This window comes from Leptosomus discolor, chromosome 8 (genome assembly GCF_034619465.1).
Source record: "Leptosomus discolor isolate bLepDis1 chromosome 8, bLepDis1.hap2, whole genome shotgun sequence".
NCBI lineage: Eukaryota > Metazoa > Chordata > Aves > Leptosomiformes > Leptosomidae > Leptosomus > Leptosomus discolor.
The window spans coordinates 38,833,098-38,853,218 of record NC_141398.1 but is presented as its reverse complement, the minus strand read 5'-3'; the positions used below and the strand labels follow the sequence as shown (position 1 = coordinate 38,853,218).

At 56.0% G+C, this 20,121-nt stretch overlaps 3 protein-coding genes across 4 annotated transcripts; 2 read left to right on the top strand and 1 right to left on the bottom strand.

The window, feature by feature from the left end:
- ADGRG1 (adhesion G protein-coupled receptor G1) lies at positions 1-5,915 on the top strand. Of its 2 annotated transcripts, none has more exons than XM_009954788.2 (13): positions 1-40; positions 532-972; positions 1,464-1,572; positions 1,652-1,799; positions 1,882-2,010; positions 2,250-2,366; positions 2,838-2,883; positions 3,235-3,335; positions 3,419-3,534; positions 4,112-4,386; positions 4,993-5,104; positions 5,367-5,635; positions 5,794-5,915. In XM_009954788.2, exons 1-13 carry the CDS (start codon positions 1-3, stop codon positions 5,913-5,915), a joined length of 2,025 nt encoding a protein of 674 aa, XP_009953090.1. The 2 variants fall into 2 exon arrangements, with proteins under 2 accessions (XP_009953090.1, XP_086325253.1); XM_086469127.1 differs by having other exon boundaries at positions 3,211-3,335.
- A 1,948-nt stretch (positions 5,916-7,863) lies between these two features.
- Positions 7,864-12,472, top strand: LOC104342249 (uncharacterized). Its single transcript, XM_086468806.1, is given in 18 exon segments — positions 7,864-7,921; positions 7,924-7,961; positions 7,963-8,138; positions 8,221-8,326; positions 8,885-9,025; positions 9,111-9,227; positions 9,318-9,357; positions 9,443-9,588; positions 9,591-9,687; positions 9,690-9,724; positions 10,054-10,175; positions 10,320-10,461; positions 10,463-10,627; positions 11,076-11,474; positions 11,476-11,513; positions 11,551-11,599; positions 11,602-11,782; positions 12,354-12,472. Coding segments are annotated over 18 exon segments (2,169 nt in total).
- Positions 12,473-13,614: 1,142 nt separating this feature from the next.
- On the bottom strand, positions 13,615-19,804 carry LOC104343249 (uromodulin-like). The gene is made up of 9 exons (XM_086468805.1): positions 19,577-19,804; positions 18,638-18,704; positions 17,936-18,103; positions 16,970-17,175; positions 16,521-16,681; positions 15,736-15,981; positions 14,908-15,067; positions 14,331-14,475; positions 13,615-13,715 (listed from the first exon to the last, which is right to left on the bottom strand). Exons 1-9 carry the CDS (start codon positions 19,802-19,804, stop codon positions 13,615-13,617), a joined length of 1,482 nt encoding a protein of 493 aa, XP_086324931.1.
- Between the last annotated feature and the right edge of the window lie 317 nt (positions 19,805-20,121).

The following is a 20,121-nucleotide window of genomic DNA, read 5'->3' as shown; positions in this document are numbered from 1 at the left end:
ATGAAGGTCCTCCTTCTGCTCCTTCTCTTCCCTCTCCAAGGTAGAATGCCCCAACTACATCCTGCCCCGGGACAGTGAGCCAGGTTTGGGCTGCTGGAAGTAACTGGCAGCCCCCCAAAATTGACTAGGGGGCACTGAGGAGTGTTTGCAGCTGTGGCTTCCACAGAGGTGAAACGTCTTGTGGGCTGACATGTCTCTGGGGCAGGATGGGACCTTTCCAGGGAAAGGAGATGGTCTCTATCCATCCCTTCTGGGAATGGAGAGGTCCTCTGTCAGTCTCTGCCAATGTGGGTGGTGGCACCTGGGAGAGGGTGCCCCCAAGAGATGGCGGAGGTCCTTCTGCCCCAGGAGCTCTGGCGAATCCTCCTAGCATGGCTGTGGGGACACTGGGGAGATGGCCTCTCTTAAACAGCCTGCCCAGGCAGAGAGCCTGGTGTGCCATGCATGATGGCTGATGCGGGGATGCAGTGTTTGCCAGGGGCAGCTGCCCCTCCGCCTAAACCAATGTCTCTGTGTGTTTGTGCAATGCAGGGGTGGGAGCCACTAGCCACCGGGAAGAGGACTTCCGCTTCTGTGGTGACCGAAACCAGACCCAGAAGAGCTCCGTCATCTATGAGCATGGCCCTGCCAGCATCTCCATCGAGAACACGGCCCAGGCACTGATAATAAAAAGGCCCTTTTTGCTAAACAGGAGAAACTTTTACAACAAGTACACCTTGCCCCCCACTTTGGGCAGGTACCGCTTCTGTGTCTACTGGTTCAAGGCCAATGAGACCCTGAAGTTGGTGTATGGGAAGCAGAGCTTCATCCTGGGTGGGGACCCATCCAGCAGCATCAGCTGGGGGAAGGAGAGTCAGAAGACTAAAAGAAACAGCACCTTCATCTTCAATGCGTCCTGCATCTCGAAGGATGGGAAGAACACCTCCCTTGACAATGCATCCGAATACTTCTTCCCCGGTAAATGCAAAGCAATGTTATTTTAATGGAATAAAGGGTTCATTTCATCCCCAGCCCATTCTCTAGCCATCAGCAGAGCATTGGTGGTGTCCCAGTATGTGCTACAGTATGATGATATGAAGACACAGCTGAAGGGTGATGGAAGGGGACATAGTTTGCTTGAAGGAGCACAGAGGCAGCCCCTGGTACCCAGGTTCCCTAGAGATGAAGATGGAGATTTTCAACAGTGTTTTGCCCCTTAAAATCCTGGGAAATTGTGTGCTTTGCAGAGGTCTCCAAGGGTCCTGTCTGCAATGCTAGGCACCTAGCTAGGCTGGTCCTGATGGCCTTGGTGGGAGCCAAGCTCTGGGTGGCAGCATGAGCCCTCTGGGTTGGGGTCTCCATCAGCTCCCTGGGCTTGGGGTCGCCCTGAAGCCCTCTGCTTTCTTCTCCCACTGGGGCTGTGCCCGGTTGGTTCGGGGCATGGGGAAGCTGGCTCTGTCCATGCATTTTATGGCATTTCTTGTTGTGTGTCTGGGAGCAAGACGTGGAGGAGCAGCTCGCCACCTTGGACAGCCTCATCGCCCGGCCCCCGGCACTGGCTGCAGGAGCCACAAAGCAGCAGATACTTCGGTGGTGAGTTCCCAGCTCGTGCCGTTCCCACCACCAATGCGGTGCCAGCTGCATCCCACTCAGTGCGCCTCTTCCCTGGCAGCGAGCTCGGGCACCTGGAGAAGACACTGGCCAAGGTGGAACTCGAAGGGCAGAACCAGACCTTTGGGAATGCCACCGTGCGTGTGACCATCCTGAGGGTCCAGCCCACTCAGGCTCCTCTGCACCTGGCCTTTGCTTCTCAAAGAGAGGTATGTCCTGGGCAGCGTGTCCTGATGGTCTTGGCCCACCAGCATCCTCTCTCAACCTCTCCTGACAAGTGTCTCCTTGCAGGAGGTTGGAGAGGTCCATGGGTTTACGGTGGACCTGCCGAGCAGCCTGTTTGTGACAGCGAAGGAGAGGGAAAAGGTGGTGGAGCACAGGGTGTTCCTCATAGACATCGACAACCAGACCATGTTCCAGGTAATGCCCATGCACATGGCATGGTGGGGTGTCCCCGCTGTGCTGGGGGCTCTGGTGGCATAGGGCAGCAAGGATGCCACCCAGAGCAGGGTGCTGATACTTGCTTGGAGAAGATGCTTCAAAGATAAGCTAGAAGCTTGATGGGGAAAGAGGCACTGGACCTCCTTGCACACTCTCACCCACTTCACACCCAGCAGCTCTTCCTTCCTATACTCCCACTGCATCTTCTTCTCTGACAGGATGAAAACAGCAGCCACATCCTGGGTGACAAGGTGATTGGCATCTCCCTGGTGGACACGGTGGTGGCCAACCTCTCCGACCCAGTGGTCCTCACTTTCTTCCACAACCAACTGCCGGTAGGTGGGGAAAGAGCCTCATCAAACCTCATCCCACCAGGAATGGAGGGACAAGAAAGGCTCAGGGCCTGCCAGCTTAGAGAGTGGTCACAATCCAGCAGGTCCATGCCCTTGGCCTGCCTGTACAGGGTCTGCTATGTCTTCTGGGGCTGACTCAGATCACGGCTCCACTGTGTGCACCGGTGGTGGCGCTGCCTGCACAGGAGATGCTGCTTTGCAGCTGTGTCACCTCCAGTCATGCTGCTCAAAGCTGAACCCCTTATTTTAAAAAGGGGACCTGGGAGGATGTATCTGCTCTTCAAGCTGCCAAGAGAACGGTCTCCGCCTGGAGCCCACTCCCATGATATGGGACAGTTTGTCTCCTGAGACCTTCTTGCCTCCTGCCCCATGTTCTCCCCTATCAAATGTGCTGGGCGGTCAGCAAACCCACAGCAGCACCCTGATCAGGGCCCGTGGTTTTTGTCATTGCAGAAGAACGTGATCCCGCTCTGCGTCTTCTGGCAGGAGGATACCACTGGTAAGTGCTCCCACACTTGGGTGTGAAGCCAGGTGCTGCCTTTGCTCCTTTTGCAGGGTACCACAGACCCACTGGTAGGGGTAAAAGTCGCTCTGCACCTCCCTTCCTCTCTCCAGCTCCATAAACCTTTCCCATGGGGTGGATTTCAGGTTTTTCCCTTCAGTTTTCTGCCTCCCTAGGGATGGGTCCTGATGCTCAGGGTGCTATCTGAGTGTGTGTGCTTGGCATGGGACAAGCTAGGACCCCCACTTTTGTCCCTCTCCCTGCCATGGACACGTTGCCCTGAAGATGCACAAACTCAGAGAGGATGTTCCTGCTGCTCACCAGACGCTCTCCCTTTCTCTTGCACAGCCAGTTCTGGGAGCTGGGACAGCTACGGTTGTACAACAGTGATGGGCGGCAGCCAGACAGACTGCAGATGCAACCACCTCACCTACTTTGCCGTGCTGATGGTGGGTAGCACCTTCCCACAGCTCTCTACATCGTTCCCACCAACTGTTCTTCCTCACCATCTCTCACTCCTCCTTCTCCTCAGATATCCTCCCCGGAGATCACTTACATACACAGGGATTACCTGAGTATCATAACCTACATCGGCTGCCTGATCTCAGCTTTGGCATCCATTTGCACCATCTTCTTCCTCTACTTCAGGTGCAGTCTGACAGGTCACCACATGCTCCCTGTCTGTGTCCTGTACATTGCCACTACACATGGGTGGGTGCAAGCTCTCCAAATGCAGTTGGTGGCCTGGCTAGAAGCATGACAAAGGAGTCATGCTTGAAGAAAGTAGAGTTCTCCTCACCAGAAACCACCCCCTTGGTCAGGTCTCCTGCAGTGCACTTGAAAACACTGGCTGTTTTCCATGATTTTGGAAAATCGGCTTGGTGGTTGTTATGGATCCGGCGAGCAGAAGCCTGCAAATTTCTTTTCAAGGGCCCGGTGGAGAACACGAGTGTCTTCTTCTGAGTCATGTCACTGATCCTATGTGGATGATTCAGAGCTGAAATGATGTCACTCCCTAACCCCCATGGCCTAGACCTGAAATGCAGGGTCATGTGCAAGGACCTGTGCACATGTAACGGGTGGTCCCACCCATGGGGCTAGGCTTTGAGGATCTCCTGGCTCTTCTGGCTGGGGCAAGCTGCCCCATGCGGAGCTGTGGGGTGTTGTGGGGAACCAGGGATGCTGGCCAGGCATGGTGGTGAGTGTGCCCCTCTCAATTCTCCAGAAGCAAGCAGCAAGACCAGATTACGGGCATGTACATCCACATGAACCTGCTGGGTGCCATCTTCCTCCTGGACGTCACCTTCCTCATCTCTGAGCGTTTGGCTTCCAGCAGCAGCGAGGCAGTCTGCAGAGCTGGGGGGCTGTTCCTGCACTTCTCTCTCCTGAGCTGCCTCACCTGGATGGGCATTGAGGGCTACAACCTCTACCGGCTTGTGATTGAAGTCTTCAATGCCTATCATGACCACTTCCTCCTCAAGCTCTGCCTGGTGGGCTGGGGTGAGCATGTGGGAGGCAGAGACACCCTGAGGGCACAGGGCACGGGGTGGAGGGGCACCCGGGTAGGTCTTTCCCACCGTATATGGTGCCTGGATGGGGATGGAGATGTAGCTGTGGGGGAGCAGATGTCTGAAAGCAGAGAGGTCTCTCTGTCAAGAGACTCGGTGGAGAAGGAGACTTGATGGCTGAGACAGAAGCAGGTGCTAGAGCAAGGGTGGGTCACTGCTTGGGGTCTTTAAATAGTAATGAGATCCTTTCTTTCTGAAAGAAACATTCAGGACAGCCCAGAGAGATGGGCTTGATACAGGAAGCACTCACGCATCTCTGCTGTGCTTTGGGCAGGAGGCCACAGTAGGAAGATCTCGTGATCTTTTGTGGCCTAAAATTCCATGGCCCTGGGAGACCCTTGGCTGGGGTCGGTGCAGCACAGCTCAGTTCTGGGCCAGGGCTTATGTCAGGCATCCTTGTTGCGTGCTCCATCCTCAGTTCCCCCTTGGGAGGGAGAATGTTGTTTTGTACTCTGGGGAGAAAGGGTCAACGAGTCCTTCCAGAAGGTCCAAGGGCCAGGGACTAGGGCGGCTGCTTCACTCTGTTCTTGCCACCCAGGACTCCCCTTCTTCTGCGTGATGCTGATCTTCCTGGCTAGCTGGACTAACTATGGCCCCTTCTCCATTCCTGTCTATGAGTCTGTTGGTGGCAAATCCACCAATGCAACCATGTAAGTCATGGGCAATGGGTCGTCTGGTCCCTGGTCTTAGATAGTCAAGTGGCTAAACCTACACCATGTCCTACAGGCTTTCCTTAGCCCGCCTGTGGCTTTTCTGGGACTTTGTGCAGGGTGGTGGTGGGGAGTCCCCCCTCCCTGTTTAACTAAGCTGGGCGCTGGGTTTGCACCACACCTTAGTTCTCCCCCAGACCCTCCAACTCATGTCCCTGTGGGGTGTCACAGCATAACCCTCTGCCCTTTCTCCTTCCTCCAGATGCTGGATCACGAGTCCCCTGATCCATAACATCGTGAACCTGGGTTTCTTCAGCCTGGTGTTCCTCTTTAACTCGGTCATGCTGGGGGCCATGGTCCGGGAGATCCTCCGGCCAAACAAGAAAGGCCACAAGCTCAAGCATGTCCTAGCACTCTTTGGGCTGAGCATCCTGCTGGGCATCCCCTGGGCACTGGTTTTCTTCTCCTTCACCTCTGGTGTCTTCCGCCTCGTCTCCCTCTACATTTTCACCATCATCAACTCCCTCCAAGGTGAGCCTGGGACGCCGGGATCCTCTGAAGGGCACCAGGGCTTTCACGGGATATTGGTGGGGTGGTGACAGGGTACAGAGAAGCTGTCCCTGGCAGGCTCGCTTTCGGCTGCTGTTGGTTCGATGGGGTTCACCCACCCTTCCTTCCTCCTCTCACAGGTTTCCTCATCTTCCTCTGGTACTGGACCATGGTCCTTCAGGCGAGAAAGTCCCCTGACACGCAGAGCAGTTCCGACAACGTCAAACTGCAGCCCAACAGCAGCCAGAGCCACCTCGGCTGAGCCCTGGGATGGTCATGCTGCACCGTGCTGGGGCTCCCCACGCGGTGGACGGCAGTGAGAAGGACCAACATCATCTGCTTTGCTACCGCACCTGCCTCGTAGGGCTGCTAGGAGCCCAGGGACCCACAGTGGGACTGGCTGCCCCTTGCCTCTGCTGGCCCCCCTTCCCTAATCTTCCCACCCCACCACGTCCCACCAGGCAGCGGCACATCCCTCGGCTTGGCATCCTTGGGGCAGGAGGGAGGGATGCTTGCCCGGGCAGCGAGGGCTGCGGAAAGTGGAGGGGGCAGGGACAGGGTCCCCAGTGCCTCTGGACATCCCCTCCTGTGCCCCGAGGCCAGGGAGGATGGGTGAGAAAGGCTCCATCTTCAGCCCTTACTGGTGGTCACCAAGAGGGTCCTTCTCCAGTGAAGATAGAATAACGCTGCCCCCGTGACACCCTTTAGCAGCTGAAATAATGTATTTTTGTTATTTTGTTGGATGTATATTTTTGGATGTTGTAGAAATTGAATAAGCACACCCACACACTAGACTTGTGCCCATTAAAGTTCTTCCTGCTCGGAGTGTGGCTCACTGGGTGTCTCTGCTGCATGCGTTGGCGGGCTTTCTGATGGGATCCATCCCTTGGCCGCAGTTGTCCCATCCCTGAGGCAGGACCTGGCGTTTCACCCTGTAGGATCCTGCTGAGCTGCAACCAGTAACGGTGCACCCAGCAGAGCACCAGCAGCCTGGTGCTGTAGGGATCTGGCTGATGGAGGGGGGATGCTGTGGCTCAGGGGAGTCTCTGGGGATTGTCACTACCCACCAAAGAGGGAGGCTAGTGGAAGACAGGAATCTGAAGACAGAGGCTTCGCAGGATGGGAATCGCCTCCCACGGTGGCTGTGGGGCCAGGCAGTGCTCCCTTATGGACAATGCTCCACTTGAGGCTCATCCCCTTCCACCCGGCTCCTAGCTCCTGGCTGGGGCAGGGGGACCTTCCTGGGGAGGGGATGTTTCATCCCCAGTGGCTCATGGTGATGCCTGGTGGCATGCCTGGTTTGGGAGAGGGAAGCTCCAACACGTCGCTGGGCTGGTGGGGTCCATTGGCCAAGGATTTGCCAGGATGGGGGGGAGAAGGGGGAAGAAAAAAGCCCTGAGTCACCGAGGGGAATTGGCCAAGGGGGAAATGACACACCTCTGATGGTTACCACTGTTGCTGCGAGCTGGGGAAGGTTGCTTGCCAACCCACAGGAAGGCGCAAGGGATTCACAGAAGCAAAATGAGGTCATGGCCGTTTCCTCAGGAGCAGCCCCAAGCCCTGGGGAAGCCTGGGGAGGAGCACAGCCACCAGGACAAGGGGGAGCAGACCATCATGGGATCACTAGAGGTGATCAGGATACCCCACAAAACAGCATGAACCTGCTCCAGGGCACCATCCTGCTGCTCCTGGTGGTGCCTGGTGAGTGGAGGGTGAGGGGGATGCGGGCATCCCTGTCTTGGAGTGTGTGTGGGCTGAGGGGGTACCTTTTCCCATCGGAAAGTGTTGACCCAAAGATTGTGGTGGAGTTTCACCCTGAAATGTGGCCAGGCCAGAAGGGAGAATGCCCCCTGGGATATGCAGAGAGCTGGCAGAGGTGAGTGGAGGTGGGGGGGTGGGGGGGTGGGGGGTGTGCGGTTTGCTGCTGGGGGCTATGTTAAAACCTGGGACCAGCATCCCAGAGTCTCTTCTGCAAGCCGCCCTAGGGGGGCTGGACATGGTGACATGTCAATGCAGGCACGGTGGCTTTGCCTTCACCAGCCCTGATGGCTGTCCAGTTGCTTTTTGAAGCCCATGTAACAGTAGGGCTGCCCCTTAAGAACCTGGAAGCTGGCAGATTCTCCTGCCTCCCTCTTCCCCTGTGGGCAGGGGGAGGACTGACCCTAGATATTTGGGGTTTCCCCCCATTTCCCCATACGCTCTTCTTCCCGATGCTTCTGGGGGACAGGAGAGCTGTGCTGGTGAGTGTTCCCCCCCATCACTGTCCTTGTCCCGGTGCCCACCTGGTGCCACGGTGCCCAGCAGTCACGCTGCTCCCCTCCTCCCCAGCCCTGGGGCGGGGTGACGGGTACCACCAGTGCTGCAAGATGGTGGAGTTGGAGGAACAAGGTGACGGGACCCTCAGCCCTGACTTGCCCCGGCACTGCCTGGAGCTGGGGTGCTCCAGCAGCTCTGCTTGCGCCTGCCTGCGGGAGCACCGGCTCAGGTAGCAGGCAGGGATGGCTGTGGTGGGGTTTGGGGGCTCAGTCCCCCACATCCACTGGTCCCACAGCCCTCCTGCCCTGCAGGATGCTGCAGTCAGGGGGGCCAGTACTTCGCAGTGGGCTGGCTGGGCTGAAGGTGCTGCTCCTGAAAATCAGCAGGGCTGTCACCCACGATGTCCTCATCACCTTTTCCCCCTAAGAGATGAGATGGGCCCCTCTCCCTTGCTCAGTAGGGTCTGCATCTTCCAAGCATCCCTGACCCCTGCCCCAGGGCTTGGTGTGCCATGGTGTGCTCATCCTCTACCCTGTTCCATGGTTGCATCATGGGCCCACGTTAGCTTTAGCATCCCTTGGCAAGGAGTCACATGAAATGGTGCTTGGGAGGGAAAAGCCCTCCCCAAGGAGCTGTCCCAGCAGCAGACGGGTTGTCAGGGGGAGGGGGAGGAAGAGGAGGAAGGTGTGGGACCTTGTGCCTTCTGCCCACTCCCAGGCTATCCCACTCTCTGGATGTTCCAGGGAACCATGTCCCATGGGGTGATGGTGGATTGTGGCTCTGCTGGGAGCTGCTCCCAGTTCTGCCCTTTTGCTGTTGGGTGCTCGGTATAGTGTTCTCCCCTTCGGCCCTTGGGGCTGCTGCCAATGTTGCACCTGAGCACGGCTGAATTTGTGCCTGGACAAGGCTGGTGTGTCCTGAACAGAGAGCTGATGCTGCCAGCAAGCAATCCCCCACTGCTGTTCTCCACCTCAGGGCCCTAGGATGCCGAACATGACAGAGAAGGGGAAAGCAGGCAGAAACCAGCTCCCCAGGGAGATATTCTGGTCCCTGAGCAGCCAGACAGCATGTGTGGTGGTGAGAGTCCTCAACATCCAGCAGCTTGGCATGTTCAAGGTATGAGCTGGCATTGCCAGCATCCCTCCAGCCGCTACCACTTGCTACCTTCTGGCTCGGCTCAGGGAGAGTTGCCCCCATGCAGGAGGTCAACCAGACAGGGCAGGTCCTGGACAACACTCTGGTGGGCATCACGGTGGGAGAGACAAGAATCTCTGGGCTGCAGGACCCTGTGCAGCTCGCCTTCGCCCGTGGGCAGCTGGCCCACATAAGTCAGCCGGGCCCTGCCTCCATCTCTTCTCCGGTGCCCCTTCACCATGGAGTCTGTTGACACTACTCTCCCTGCTTGCAGGGTGTCACCCCACAATGCGTATTCTGGGATCCCAGCAAAGGTATGGTCCTTGTCAGGGCTGGACATGGGGCCGGGCGCAGGTACTGTGCCCAGTGCTCATGGCCATCACCCTGTGCCTGTTGCAGGGCAGGCAGGAGGCTGGAGCGGCAGAGGATGTGTCACACAGCCCAGGGACAAGGAGACAGTCTGCTCCTGCGACCATCTCACCTTCTTCACCCTTCTCCTGGTGACAGTCCCACTCCTCACAGCTCTTACTCGTACCCTGGGCTGCACTGCCTGCCCCACCTTGGTGGCTCCTTGGGTGTCATGAGTAGCACAGGGCTAGTTATAGCTACTCCCAGGCAAGCACAGGTCCCAAAATCAAGTCCTGCCTGGCTCAGGAGGGCAGCAGTAGCTCAGCAGAGTGGGTAGAGGGTCGAAAAGGACCCCAGTCTAGTGCAGGCTCTGGAGAAGCAAGGCTTGGGGTCCTGCCTTCTGGTAGAGGCTCCCAGGAGAGTGCTCATGGTGGTCCACCATAGCCTTCACTCATCCATCACCCCCACCCCAGGGAGCACCTTCTCAGAGCCTCCACTGCCCTGCTTCCCCTGGAGACCTTCTGAGTGGACAGACAGGGGGCTTGTGTGGGGTCCCTGCAGCAGCCCACTGGGGTTATCAGCCCTGTTGGCTCTTGTAGCTGCAGTTCGGTTTTCTAGGTTGATCCAAGGCCTGTGCAACTCAATGTGCACGTCTTTGGCAGAATCCAGCTCTGGACAGGCCCACGGCACAAGCCTTGATGGCTGTTGCCACTGCTGGCTGCAGGGTAGCCATGGCTTTCTCCATCTTCACCATCACCTTCTGCATCTAAGGTAGGATGTGCCAGCAGCTCCCTGGGGACTTGTCAGGCTGGGAGAGGTGTGTGTCAAATCTGATGCCTCTGCATGAGCTTGCTGCAATACAGCGTGGGGCCTCGCTCAGCTGTGACCCCTGCCTTTTCTAGTCCCCCTGGGGGACACTCAGGTACAGGTTCAGGTCCAAGGAGACCCTCCACATCAACTTGGGGCTGCACGCAAACCTCATTGGCAGCCTGCTCCTCCTCAACCTGGCCTTCCTGCTCAACAGCGGAGTCTCCAGTGGGATCCAGACAGGGACCTGCAAGGTCCTAGGAGGGGCTCACCCACTACTGCCTGCTCTGCTGCTTCACCTAGATGGTGCTGGAGGGCTGTCACCTCTACCTCCTCTTCGTCAAGGTCTTCGCAACGTACATCCACTACTACCTGGCGAAGCTGTGCCTGGTGAGAATCACCAGCCCGGTCAGGTTGAGGGGAGGATGGATGAGGCTCTGCAGCTCTTCCAAATGTCATGGTCAGGATTGGGAAGTGTCTTACACAGGCCCAGTGCATGAAATTCAGGGCAGCACCTGCAGGCACCTCCCATCCTGCTGGGGACCAGCCTCCTGCCATCGAGCAGGTGATGTCCTCAGGGGGGTCTTTGTTTCCCCATTGCCAGCCCTCCACGGCACCTTGGGGGCATCAGACCAGATGATCCTGCAGAGAGGTTAGGGGACACCTCAAGCCCTGCTGTCGAGTGTTGTCCTCCCGCCTCCACATCACATCCCAGCAGCAACTGTTATGCCCCCAGCACTTGTGCAACCTCAGTGTGTCCCTAAGCCCCATCTTCCCTGAGGTCAGCACACCCAGGGACATCCCGAGACCCCAAGCCAACCACCTCGCTGGCTGCTTGCCTTTCTGGCCTCCTCCACATGTCTCTCTTGTCCTTCCAGGCTTCCCTGCTCTTGTGGTGGGGGTGGCAGGAGCCATCGACAGCTACGGAGAATACAACATCCAGACCATGGACCACCAGGTCATAGCCCAGCTGTGCGTGTGCCACTACCCACAGGGCTTAGGTGGCCCTTTGGCAAAGGGAGCGGTAACCCGGCCCTGCTGGGAGCATGCCGGTGGGGGGTTGCGCCCAACCTGCTCAGCTTTATACTGTGCTTCTGCTTCCCTAATTGTGATTACCACACAGCAGCTACAGCCGTGGTAACCACCACCACCTCTTGAGCCTCCTCGCTCATGCCTGCAGGCCTCCAGGGCATGGAGGGACATCCAAGGTCCACCTGGACCTTCCCTAGGCTCCCTCTCAGCTGAGCAACACGGGGACAGTGGATCTGCAACACTGTCTCCCCTGCTTCACCCTGGCCTTTGAAAACCCCACCAGCACAAGGGTATTCCTACACCCCCAAACATGTCCCCATGGGGAGGCTCCCATGGGTGCTCCTGGGGCTAGCAGAGCTGCTGGAGGCACCACAGTTGTCTCTTTTCAGGTGCTGGATCACTTCCAAACATCTCCTGGTCCACTACATCACCAACTGTGGCTACTTCAGCCTCATCTTTCTCTTCAACATGGCTGTCTTCGGGGTGGTGATCCAGAAGAGCTGCTGCCTGCAGGGCATGAGGGCAGCGCAGAGAGACCGCAAGGCCTGGAAGGTGGCTCTGCTGGCAGTGGGGCTCTCCTGCTTGCTGGGAGCCACCTGGGCCCTGGCATTCCTCACCCATGGCACCTCCTCTGCGCCCATGCTCTACCTCTTCACCATCCTCAACTCTCTCCAAGGTCAGGGCCAGCTCCAAACTGGGCTCCCTGTGCTTAGTTGGGGAACATGGAGGAGGCAGGAGACAGCCTGGCAGTGGGCTGACCAGGGGTTCCAAGGCACCTGCATCTTCCCAGCACTGTCATGCCCTTCCCTTTGGCAGGGCACGTCAAGCAGTAGGTCCAGCCACCAGTGAGGAGCTGGTCATGGCTCCCAACCACATCCACTGCACTGGAGGGGGGGCAGTTCTTCCAAGGAAGTCATTCCTTAGCAGAGGAACACGGACATTATCCACCCAGGCCATGTCCCAGACAAATGGCTCACCTGAAGCATGGGGACACCCTCCTGCAGGAGCGAGCTGGGGGAACCCCCTGGAAGCAGCAGGGAAGTGCCAGCAGCATCCTGGCAGGATGCTTCCCACCGTCTCCTGCTGCTGCTGCTGCTGAGTGTCTGCCTTCCTTTCCCTGCAGGAATCATCATATTCATCTGGCTGGTCATCCTCTACTACCTGAAGACAAAGGAGACCACTGGCTGCCTCTCCCACATCATGACACAAAACGACAAAACTGCCACAGTGTCCCAGGACTAGCTGGGCTAGTTTATGAGAGCTGACTTTACCATGCCTCAGTTTACCCTTCAGTGGGCATGATCCACCTTAGCAGGGCTCTTTGCTTCAGCCTTTCTGTTCCTAGTGGCCTGCTTTGGGCAAGGAACTCCAGAGACATCCCTTCTGCTAAGGCTGCAGCTCCCCTGTGGTCTTGAAGTACCCTGATTTCATTCCCCCGAGGCTCTTGTGGGGGTGAGGAGGAAGCCCACGAACAGCCTGCTTTCAGCCAGGATGGAGCCATCCCCCTCTTCACTAGAGATGGCCTTTGGTGCTGGACTAGCCCAGCGGTTGGTTTTCCTGCTGTTGGATGTGGGAGGATTGCCTCGCCCCAGCCCAGACTCATGAGGTTCTGGTCTGGGAACGAGCCAAAAAAAGAGAAATCCCACAGGCTTCTTTGCAATTCATCCTCTCCAAATGGACTAGGGATGGGCTTTTCAGGCAGGGATCTGCTGGACATCCCTCCTGCAAAACACCCTCTGGGGTCAGCAACAACTTCTGTGAGGACACTGTGCTTCAGCCCCTCACAGGGAAAACACTTGGCTTCTCCTTGTCTGTGTTTTAGTGTTAAACCTCTGCCTGCTGTCTGAGCACTATGACTTCAGTCTTTGATGCTTACAGTACAGTTTGTTATCTGCTTTATATTAGGCATATATTGATGGGCAAGAAATCTTGCTGGTAATTTGTCATGAACAAAAGGAGAATTCTGTCATGAATGATGGAAGAAAGATGCATGGATAGGTGTATATACACACAGAGAGCAGTCCTTTCTGCTAGTGCTACATCTGTGTCACACAGAACCACGCAAAGTCCAGCTCTGGTGGGCAAGTATCTAGTGAGGGTACCTCCATCTCCCCATGCACCTAGGTGACTCTCTGGGGAGGAGGAAAGCAGGAGGAAGGAACCTCCCATCCCTGGACACATCTTTCGAGGCTGGAGAGCATGAGCCAGGAGGGGATGAGAAGGTTCTAGGGATCCTATGGGAAATAGGGACTCTCTGATGGGACTCATCCGTCAAAAGGCACCATTTGCACCCAACCATCACCTCCTTCCCAAAAAAAAACCCTGTAAAGGCACAGGCAAGAGCCTCTCTGCTACTGTCACATTTATTTGGAAACAGCCGTTTTCTACACCATTCGTCGCCTCACGCTGACGGCCGCAGCAGCCACAGTGAGCACACTGAGCACACACAGCAGGATGAGGGCCCCGGGGAGCCACGGGTTGGGTCCTGCCAAAGAGAACAGTTGTTTACATGAGGCTGGGGGCAGATTTGTGGGAGGTCATCTCCTGTGAAGGGTAAGAGCTGCTGGAGCTGGGGGTACTTCAGGGCCCTGAGGGCATTAACAGGACTCAGTCACCCCACTTGGCCTCACTTGGGGCCTCCACCCACACCCGCTGCCCAGGAGCTCCACTTAGCTCGGCATGCACGCCTGGTCTGAGCTATGCTGTACGGGGACTTGCCCCCAGCCCTGGTCCTGGACCGCTGCTTGGATCGGTGCTCAGAAGGAGCCTGCCTTGCTGGGTTGGTCTGGTGGTCCAGTGTGAAAATCCATTCTTCCTTGCCCAGGGTGCTGCACCGACAGCCTTCTGGCTTCTGGTCCCTTCCCACCCAGCTCCCCTGCTCAGCCCAACCTGGGCCTGGTATGGGGATGCTCATGCACAGCTAACCTCTCTGTGCTGGTTTGGCTTCTGGAGTACGCTGTGCATGGCCATGACGTCTGAAAGACTCCACGTATCTGTGCAGGGCAGTGATTTTAGCAGCCCTTTTTAATAATCTGGCATTGCCTAGACAGTTGCAAGGGTCTGTGAGCTGCTCCTGCCCTCCTCAGAGGGACACACGTACCCCCTAGATCCTGTTGGTCGGTCCTGGAATGGTGGGTCTCTGCTCCCAAGGAAGGAGCAGCCAGCAGATGGATAGGCCCATAGGAGACAATCTTATTGTAGTCATTTGCCAGCGTCCGCTTGCTCCTCCAGTGCCTGGGGCATTGCTGTCAAAAAAGCCAAGGAAAGAGTGATGGGACCAGAAGGCAGGGACGAAGCCTGCTCCGGGGACAAGAGCTGGTGGTCTCCCCCTGGCAGAGGCATAGCTGAGGCTGCAGCGTAGGAGCAGTTACGACCCCAGAGCATGAGAGGAGCTGGTTCCTGAAGGACCTTAACCTGCTCCTCCCCAGGTCCTAGCACAAATCTCTCCTCCTGCAAATACCCAGCAGACAGAGGGAAGAGGGAAAGGAGCTCTCTGGTGGGTTCAAGCCCTCATAACTTTAGTTCAGGGCACTGGACTGAGCTCCTGCTGCTGGGAGGTGTTTATTGTGCTGAGGCACCCGAAACCAGAGCAGAGCCTCTTCTCCAAACATCAGGCCAAGGGAAGGGAGGTCCCCCTGTCCGCCCAGGGTGTGATGCAGACCACCAGGAGAGCTCACCTTGGCACAGGGTTCTGGGCTGCTGGGGAGACAGAGACGGACACGACAGTGCAGGAACACCTCGGGGTAACCAATAAACTGAAACATCTGGAAGCTGAACTTGGCGGTAGTGGTCTCTCCAATGGCGTTCATGTATGTCACTGAATCGTCGTGGGGACACCTGGGACACGATGGCTGAGTCAGCAGGTGGCAAAAGAGGGGGAGCATCCCAGCCTGGGACACTAGAGCAGACAGGGACCAGGTACAGCCCCCAAGCTTTGCTGAACAGGACTATTTCTGTCTTGGTGCTAGTGGGGATGCCTTTCCTTGGCACCCTGTGTTGTGCCCAGCTCAGGGAGGAGCTGCCACCAGCACAGGAGCTGACTGTGTCATGCTGTGTGGGGCCACAGCTGCTCTGCAGGAGTGGAGTGAGCCTGGCTGTGGCTCTCACTTCCCAAATAACCACATTACTGGCTTCAGCTTGGCTGCAGCCATCTCTAACACAAGCTTTTCAGCAGAGAGCTCTCTGCACATCCCAGCAAGGTCTCCCGTCTCCCCTCCTTGCCTTTTGCTTCCCCAGCTGGCCAGGAGTGATGCTAGAGGGAAGGCAGCACTATTGGCAGCAGAGCAGGATCAGGAGAGCCGCCTCAGTTCAAAGCAGTTAGAGGGCTCATCTGTGGGGCTGTCCCACCTATTCAGTGATGGTGTCCACCATAGGTTCCACTTATGAGCAATGATGGTGTCATTGCTCATTTCTCCCTCACAGCAACCTGCCTTAGCAGCCTGCAATGGGACATGACTGTGCTCACGGTGCAAGGAGACCAGTTGCACTAGGGGCACTCCACTCACCCCTTCTCAATGAGCTTGTGCCGCACATCCTGGTAGGGATCTGCACTTGGCGTGGCCCAGCAGTCCTCAACGTTCAGCAGGAAGTACTTGAGCTGGTGCTGTCCTTCTGTCTCCAGCAGGACATAGAGCGTGTCCGTGACATGGATGGCTGCAGTCGGCAGGTGATAGGGCTGGAGGTAGGAGGGGGTCTTGTACAGTCTCATGCTGACATTGAAGTGTCCTTCTCTGACCACAAACTGCACCAGCCTGAGAGGAGAGGAGGAGAGCTCATGAGCAGAACGAGAAGTCAGGAAGAACATAGCGCAAGTCAAGCCACAGGCACAGGTGCATTGACTCTGGAGGTGCTTCTGCTCCTGGGTGGAGCCTCATGAGAGCCATGCCTCGAGCTGCCTCCTGGCTGGTGTGTCTGCACACAGTGCAGACAGGGGCAAGGAGCTCCAGAGCTTCCCACTGATCGGCTCACCAGTGAGGGCTATAGGAAAGGCAGCCCAGGGGGTCCTAACCCGTATCTCCAGAGGACCCTTATTTTTTGGTTATTTGGTTTCAAGCAGTGAGGACAGGAGAAAGGTGGATTGTGAGTGTTCCTCCTTGACTCTGTCCCAGGCCCAAACCCTGTGTTGAAAAACCGTGTTGAGACGAGAAAGGGAGGCAGTCTCATGCGGCATTGCTCTCAGAGCTCTCTAGTGACTCCCCAGGGCCTTTATAGATCACCTCACTGAAGGCACCTATTTTTCTGCAAGCTCAAAGATACCATGTCAGCAGCAAGGTAAAGAGGGACCACTCACTTGTCAACAGCAGTGAGAGCAAAGGGCAGTTTCACCACCTGCTCGTAGGCGTAGACGCAGAAGAAATGCACCTCCAGCTGAAAACTCCGGGAGATCATGCCCCCACGTGCTTCCCGCTCTGATTCAATGACGTTGGAGTATGACACGTGGGAGCTGTTTTGCTGGAATGACAGAGAAATCAAGTCTCAAGACCGTGAAAGAAAGTAAAGAGCACATGGAGACTTTCATGCTCAGCTGAGTAGGACAAGATGTGCTGCCAGCAGGGGTTTGGTAGAGGCAGAAGAGCTTTCTGACAGCCCCCCGGGAAGCCTTCCAAGGGGAACAAGAGCTTTACAGCATCCAGATATAAAAGGAAAAGCCTCCAGGGCTTCCCCTTGCTGTCCCCACTCAACAGGTCTGCTCCTCTCACATCTTTGGAGCTATGCAGAGAGACTCTGCCGGATCCTTACCTGAATTATTGATCCACAGGCAGTGTGGTTTTCACCTGTGAGAGTGGCTGCAAAAAACACCTCACCCTGTTCTTCCCTTTCTGAGACCTTGCATGCCTTGTTCTTCAGGTGGATGAGCTCCTGGGGGATTTTCAAGAGTTCAAATGCTTCCTTCCTCACCATCATCTTCATGTGCTCTTCCTCGCAGGACAACTTCAGTACCACATCTGGGGGAAAAAGCCATCTGCAATAGCAATAAGGAAGAAGCCTGAAGCAGCCCTAGCTCAGCTATGGGATGGCACAATCTCAGTGATCTCAACAGACCCTCATCCCAGCCTTGTTGGAGGCTGCTGGTAGCGCTCTTCATAGACACTAGGCAAAAGACAAACCTTTGGGAACATGCAGAAGTGAATGGGGGTCTGTCATTTTCTACTGGTTGCCTAAGAGCTGCACAAAACCATGGCTGCCACTACTCTGAACACAGTCCTTAAGCTCAACACATTGAAGGCAGATGTCGTGGACCCTTTTGAGGGCTGTCTACAGAATCACTGCAGTCTGCTGAGGGCACCAGACAGGACAATGATCCTCTCTTTCAGATGAAGAAGACACAGGTTTTGGCCAGTGTCTGAAAGGGGCTTCACTGTAGCTGTGCTTGTGTGTGTGTGTGCTCGTTCTGAGACTGTGAGGAAACTGTGCTCCGCAGCACGCCCTGCTGCCCTGGCACAGCTACACCATGGCATGGCTTCTTGACAGCCAAGGAATTAAGGGATCAAGACTTTTGGGGAGGGAGAAAATGGTCTGTGACTGGGTCTTGTACTGATGTGTGGTCAGGACATGGTGGTGGTGGTGTGGAATGCACACAGCTGAGACATGCTCCTGGAGTCTGCAAAGGAGAGCAGTGGTAGCACCAGTGCATCGTGCCCATCACCCTTCCCTCTGCTGCCAGTGGACAGGCTGAGGAGGACACACCAACATTCCCAGTACTACCTTGGCAGAACACTCCTGTGAAGCCTGCTTTGCAGCTGCAAACTGGTCTGTCCTCCACCACCTGGCAGTCCCCCTGGTGCTGGCACGGGTTGGGCAGGCAGGCGTCTGGGCTCCTCCTGAGACGGAAGGCAACCCCTCGCCTCTGGCCACGTGGGCTTGCCAGCTCACCTGCAGCAAAAGTAAGGTGAGTAAGCTGAAACACAGCAAGAATATCTCCCCTATGAGAGATGTGAGAGCGAACTCACCCCATGGCATGAAGCCTTGCCTAGCTTGCAAGAGCTGAGACTCTCACTTAGAGCCAGAGCAGGCACATCTGAGGAAGAACCTGCCACCTTGGCTTGCCTGGGAGCATGTGACTGACAGCCTGGGAGACCTCCTCAGTGGGGCTGTAATCTCGATCAGAGCTATAGAGCCTGCCACCAGCTAGGAAGGAGAGTGGTGGCATGTCACAGCACCTCTGCCCATCTGCATGGGTTATATACCATACACAGCTGGGATGGAGAGCCTCAGTTTTCTGCCTAATTTGCTGGCTATTGCACCCCAGTTCCTGGCCATTCTGAGCCCTGCTCTGTTGTGCCCCCTTAGCAGCCTTCAGTGGTGTCCTGAATGAGGAACCTGGACACAGATCAGGTGAGGGTTTGACCTCTCCTTTCCATACTACCCATCTGTGACCCAGCAGGGACAGTGTACAGGGAGACTCACTCTTGTTGCCTTCACAGCCAGCCAGGCAGAGGGCAGAGACCAGCAGCAAACATCTCACAGTCCTTTCCTGTAAAAAACAAGCAGGCTCTGCATAACTTCAGTTTTTAGCATGCTCACTGGAGATGATTGCAGTCATTCAGAAAGAGCCAACCCTCAAGCATAGGTGCGATAATTTCTGTGCTGTATTTCTCCCAAAACCTCCAGGTTCAATGGCACAAAATAATACCTGATCCCAAAGGGCCAGATCAGCAGTGCCTCCCCCTCACAGGCTAATACAAGGGTCAAATACTGTCCTGAATTTAGGTAGCTATTCCAAAAAGAGGAGGCAGGAGAAACCAGACCTCAGACCTGCAGGGATGTGCTGACAGTGATAAAGCCACATTTCAGTAAAAACAGGCACTTTGGGTAAAACCACAGAGCTGAGGCATCAGTCCAGGCTCCCCAAAGAGGAAAAGTTTCCCTCTTCCCACTACAGCTCTTTTGAAGAGGTTCGATTTGCAAAAGGATCCTTGCTTTTCCAGTAACCCATATCCATATCAAGGAGACAACAGGATAAAAAACTCTCAAAGCCTTGAACTCAGCTAAAATTAATGCCACAAAGCCACAGACTAAGATGATCTATCCCGTCAGCACAGATAATGGTTTTCTTTAGGGAAATTAATGGTGTGGTGCCAGATGAGCCCTGGACACTGGAGTGTCCTTATCAGGGATGTGGATATGAGTCAGCCGGGGCCAATGGCTGGAGCAATGCTCTGCCACCTGTCTGCCCCGCTGGGCAAAGCCAATGCCAAAAGCCCCACTCCAGTTTGGCAGCACATTGCATACCCCCTCCGCTGGACCCCAAACAGCTTCAACCACCAGACATCTGAAAGTTTATTCCCAGCTCTGCTCCTTGATTGCTGCAAGTCCTGAGAGAACCCACCAGTGTCAAGATCTCACCCTGTTCTCATCCCACTTACCATTGCCAGGCCACTCTATGCTCCTCCACTCACTGCTGCCCCGGGTCGCTCTTGTGCTCCCCGCCGCATGCCTTATATCGCCTTCCGGCAGCTCATCCTTCTCCCCCACGCAAACATGCTGCCTCCGTGATTGCACAAGAGCCAGCTTAGCATCCTTCAGCCGCGGCTGGGGTGGAAAGGACTCTGCGAAAAGTCCATTCTCTGGCATGGATGGCTCTCCTGATTAGCCAACTGCTTGTATACACTGACCCAATTCACGGCCCTGATGTGATCCCAAAGAGGGGGAGTATCTGCAAAATCCCAGGGAATCGGGGCGTTTGTGCATCCAACTGTTTTTGTGGTACCTGCTTTTGACGCAGCAATAACAACAGATACCACAGCAGCACACGCGAAGGCCAGATAACTGCATGTACTGAATACACGCAGTTTCGCAACTGCAAAGTGCATTTGCTTCAGCTGGTTTTTTAATGACTTCTGACATCTAAGATCTGGTAAGAAGTACTGCTGAGAGACGGCGAGATGAGG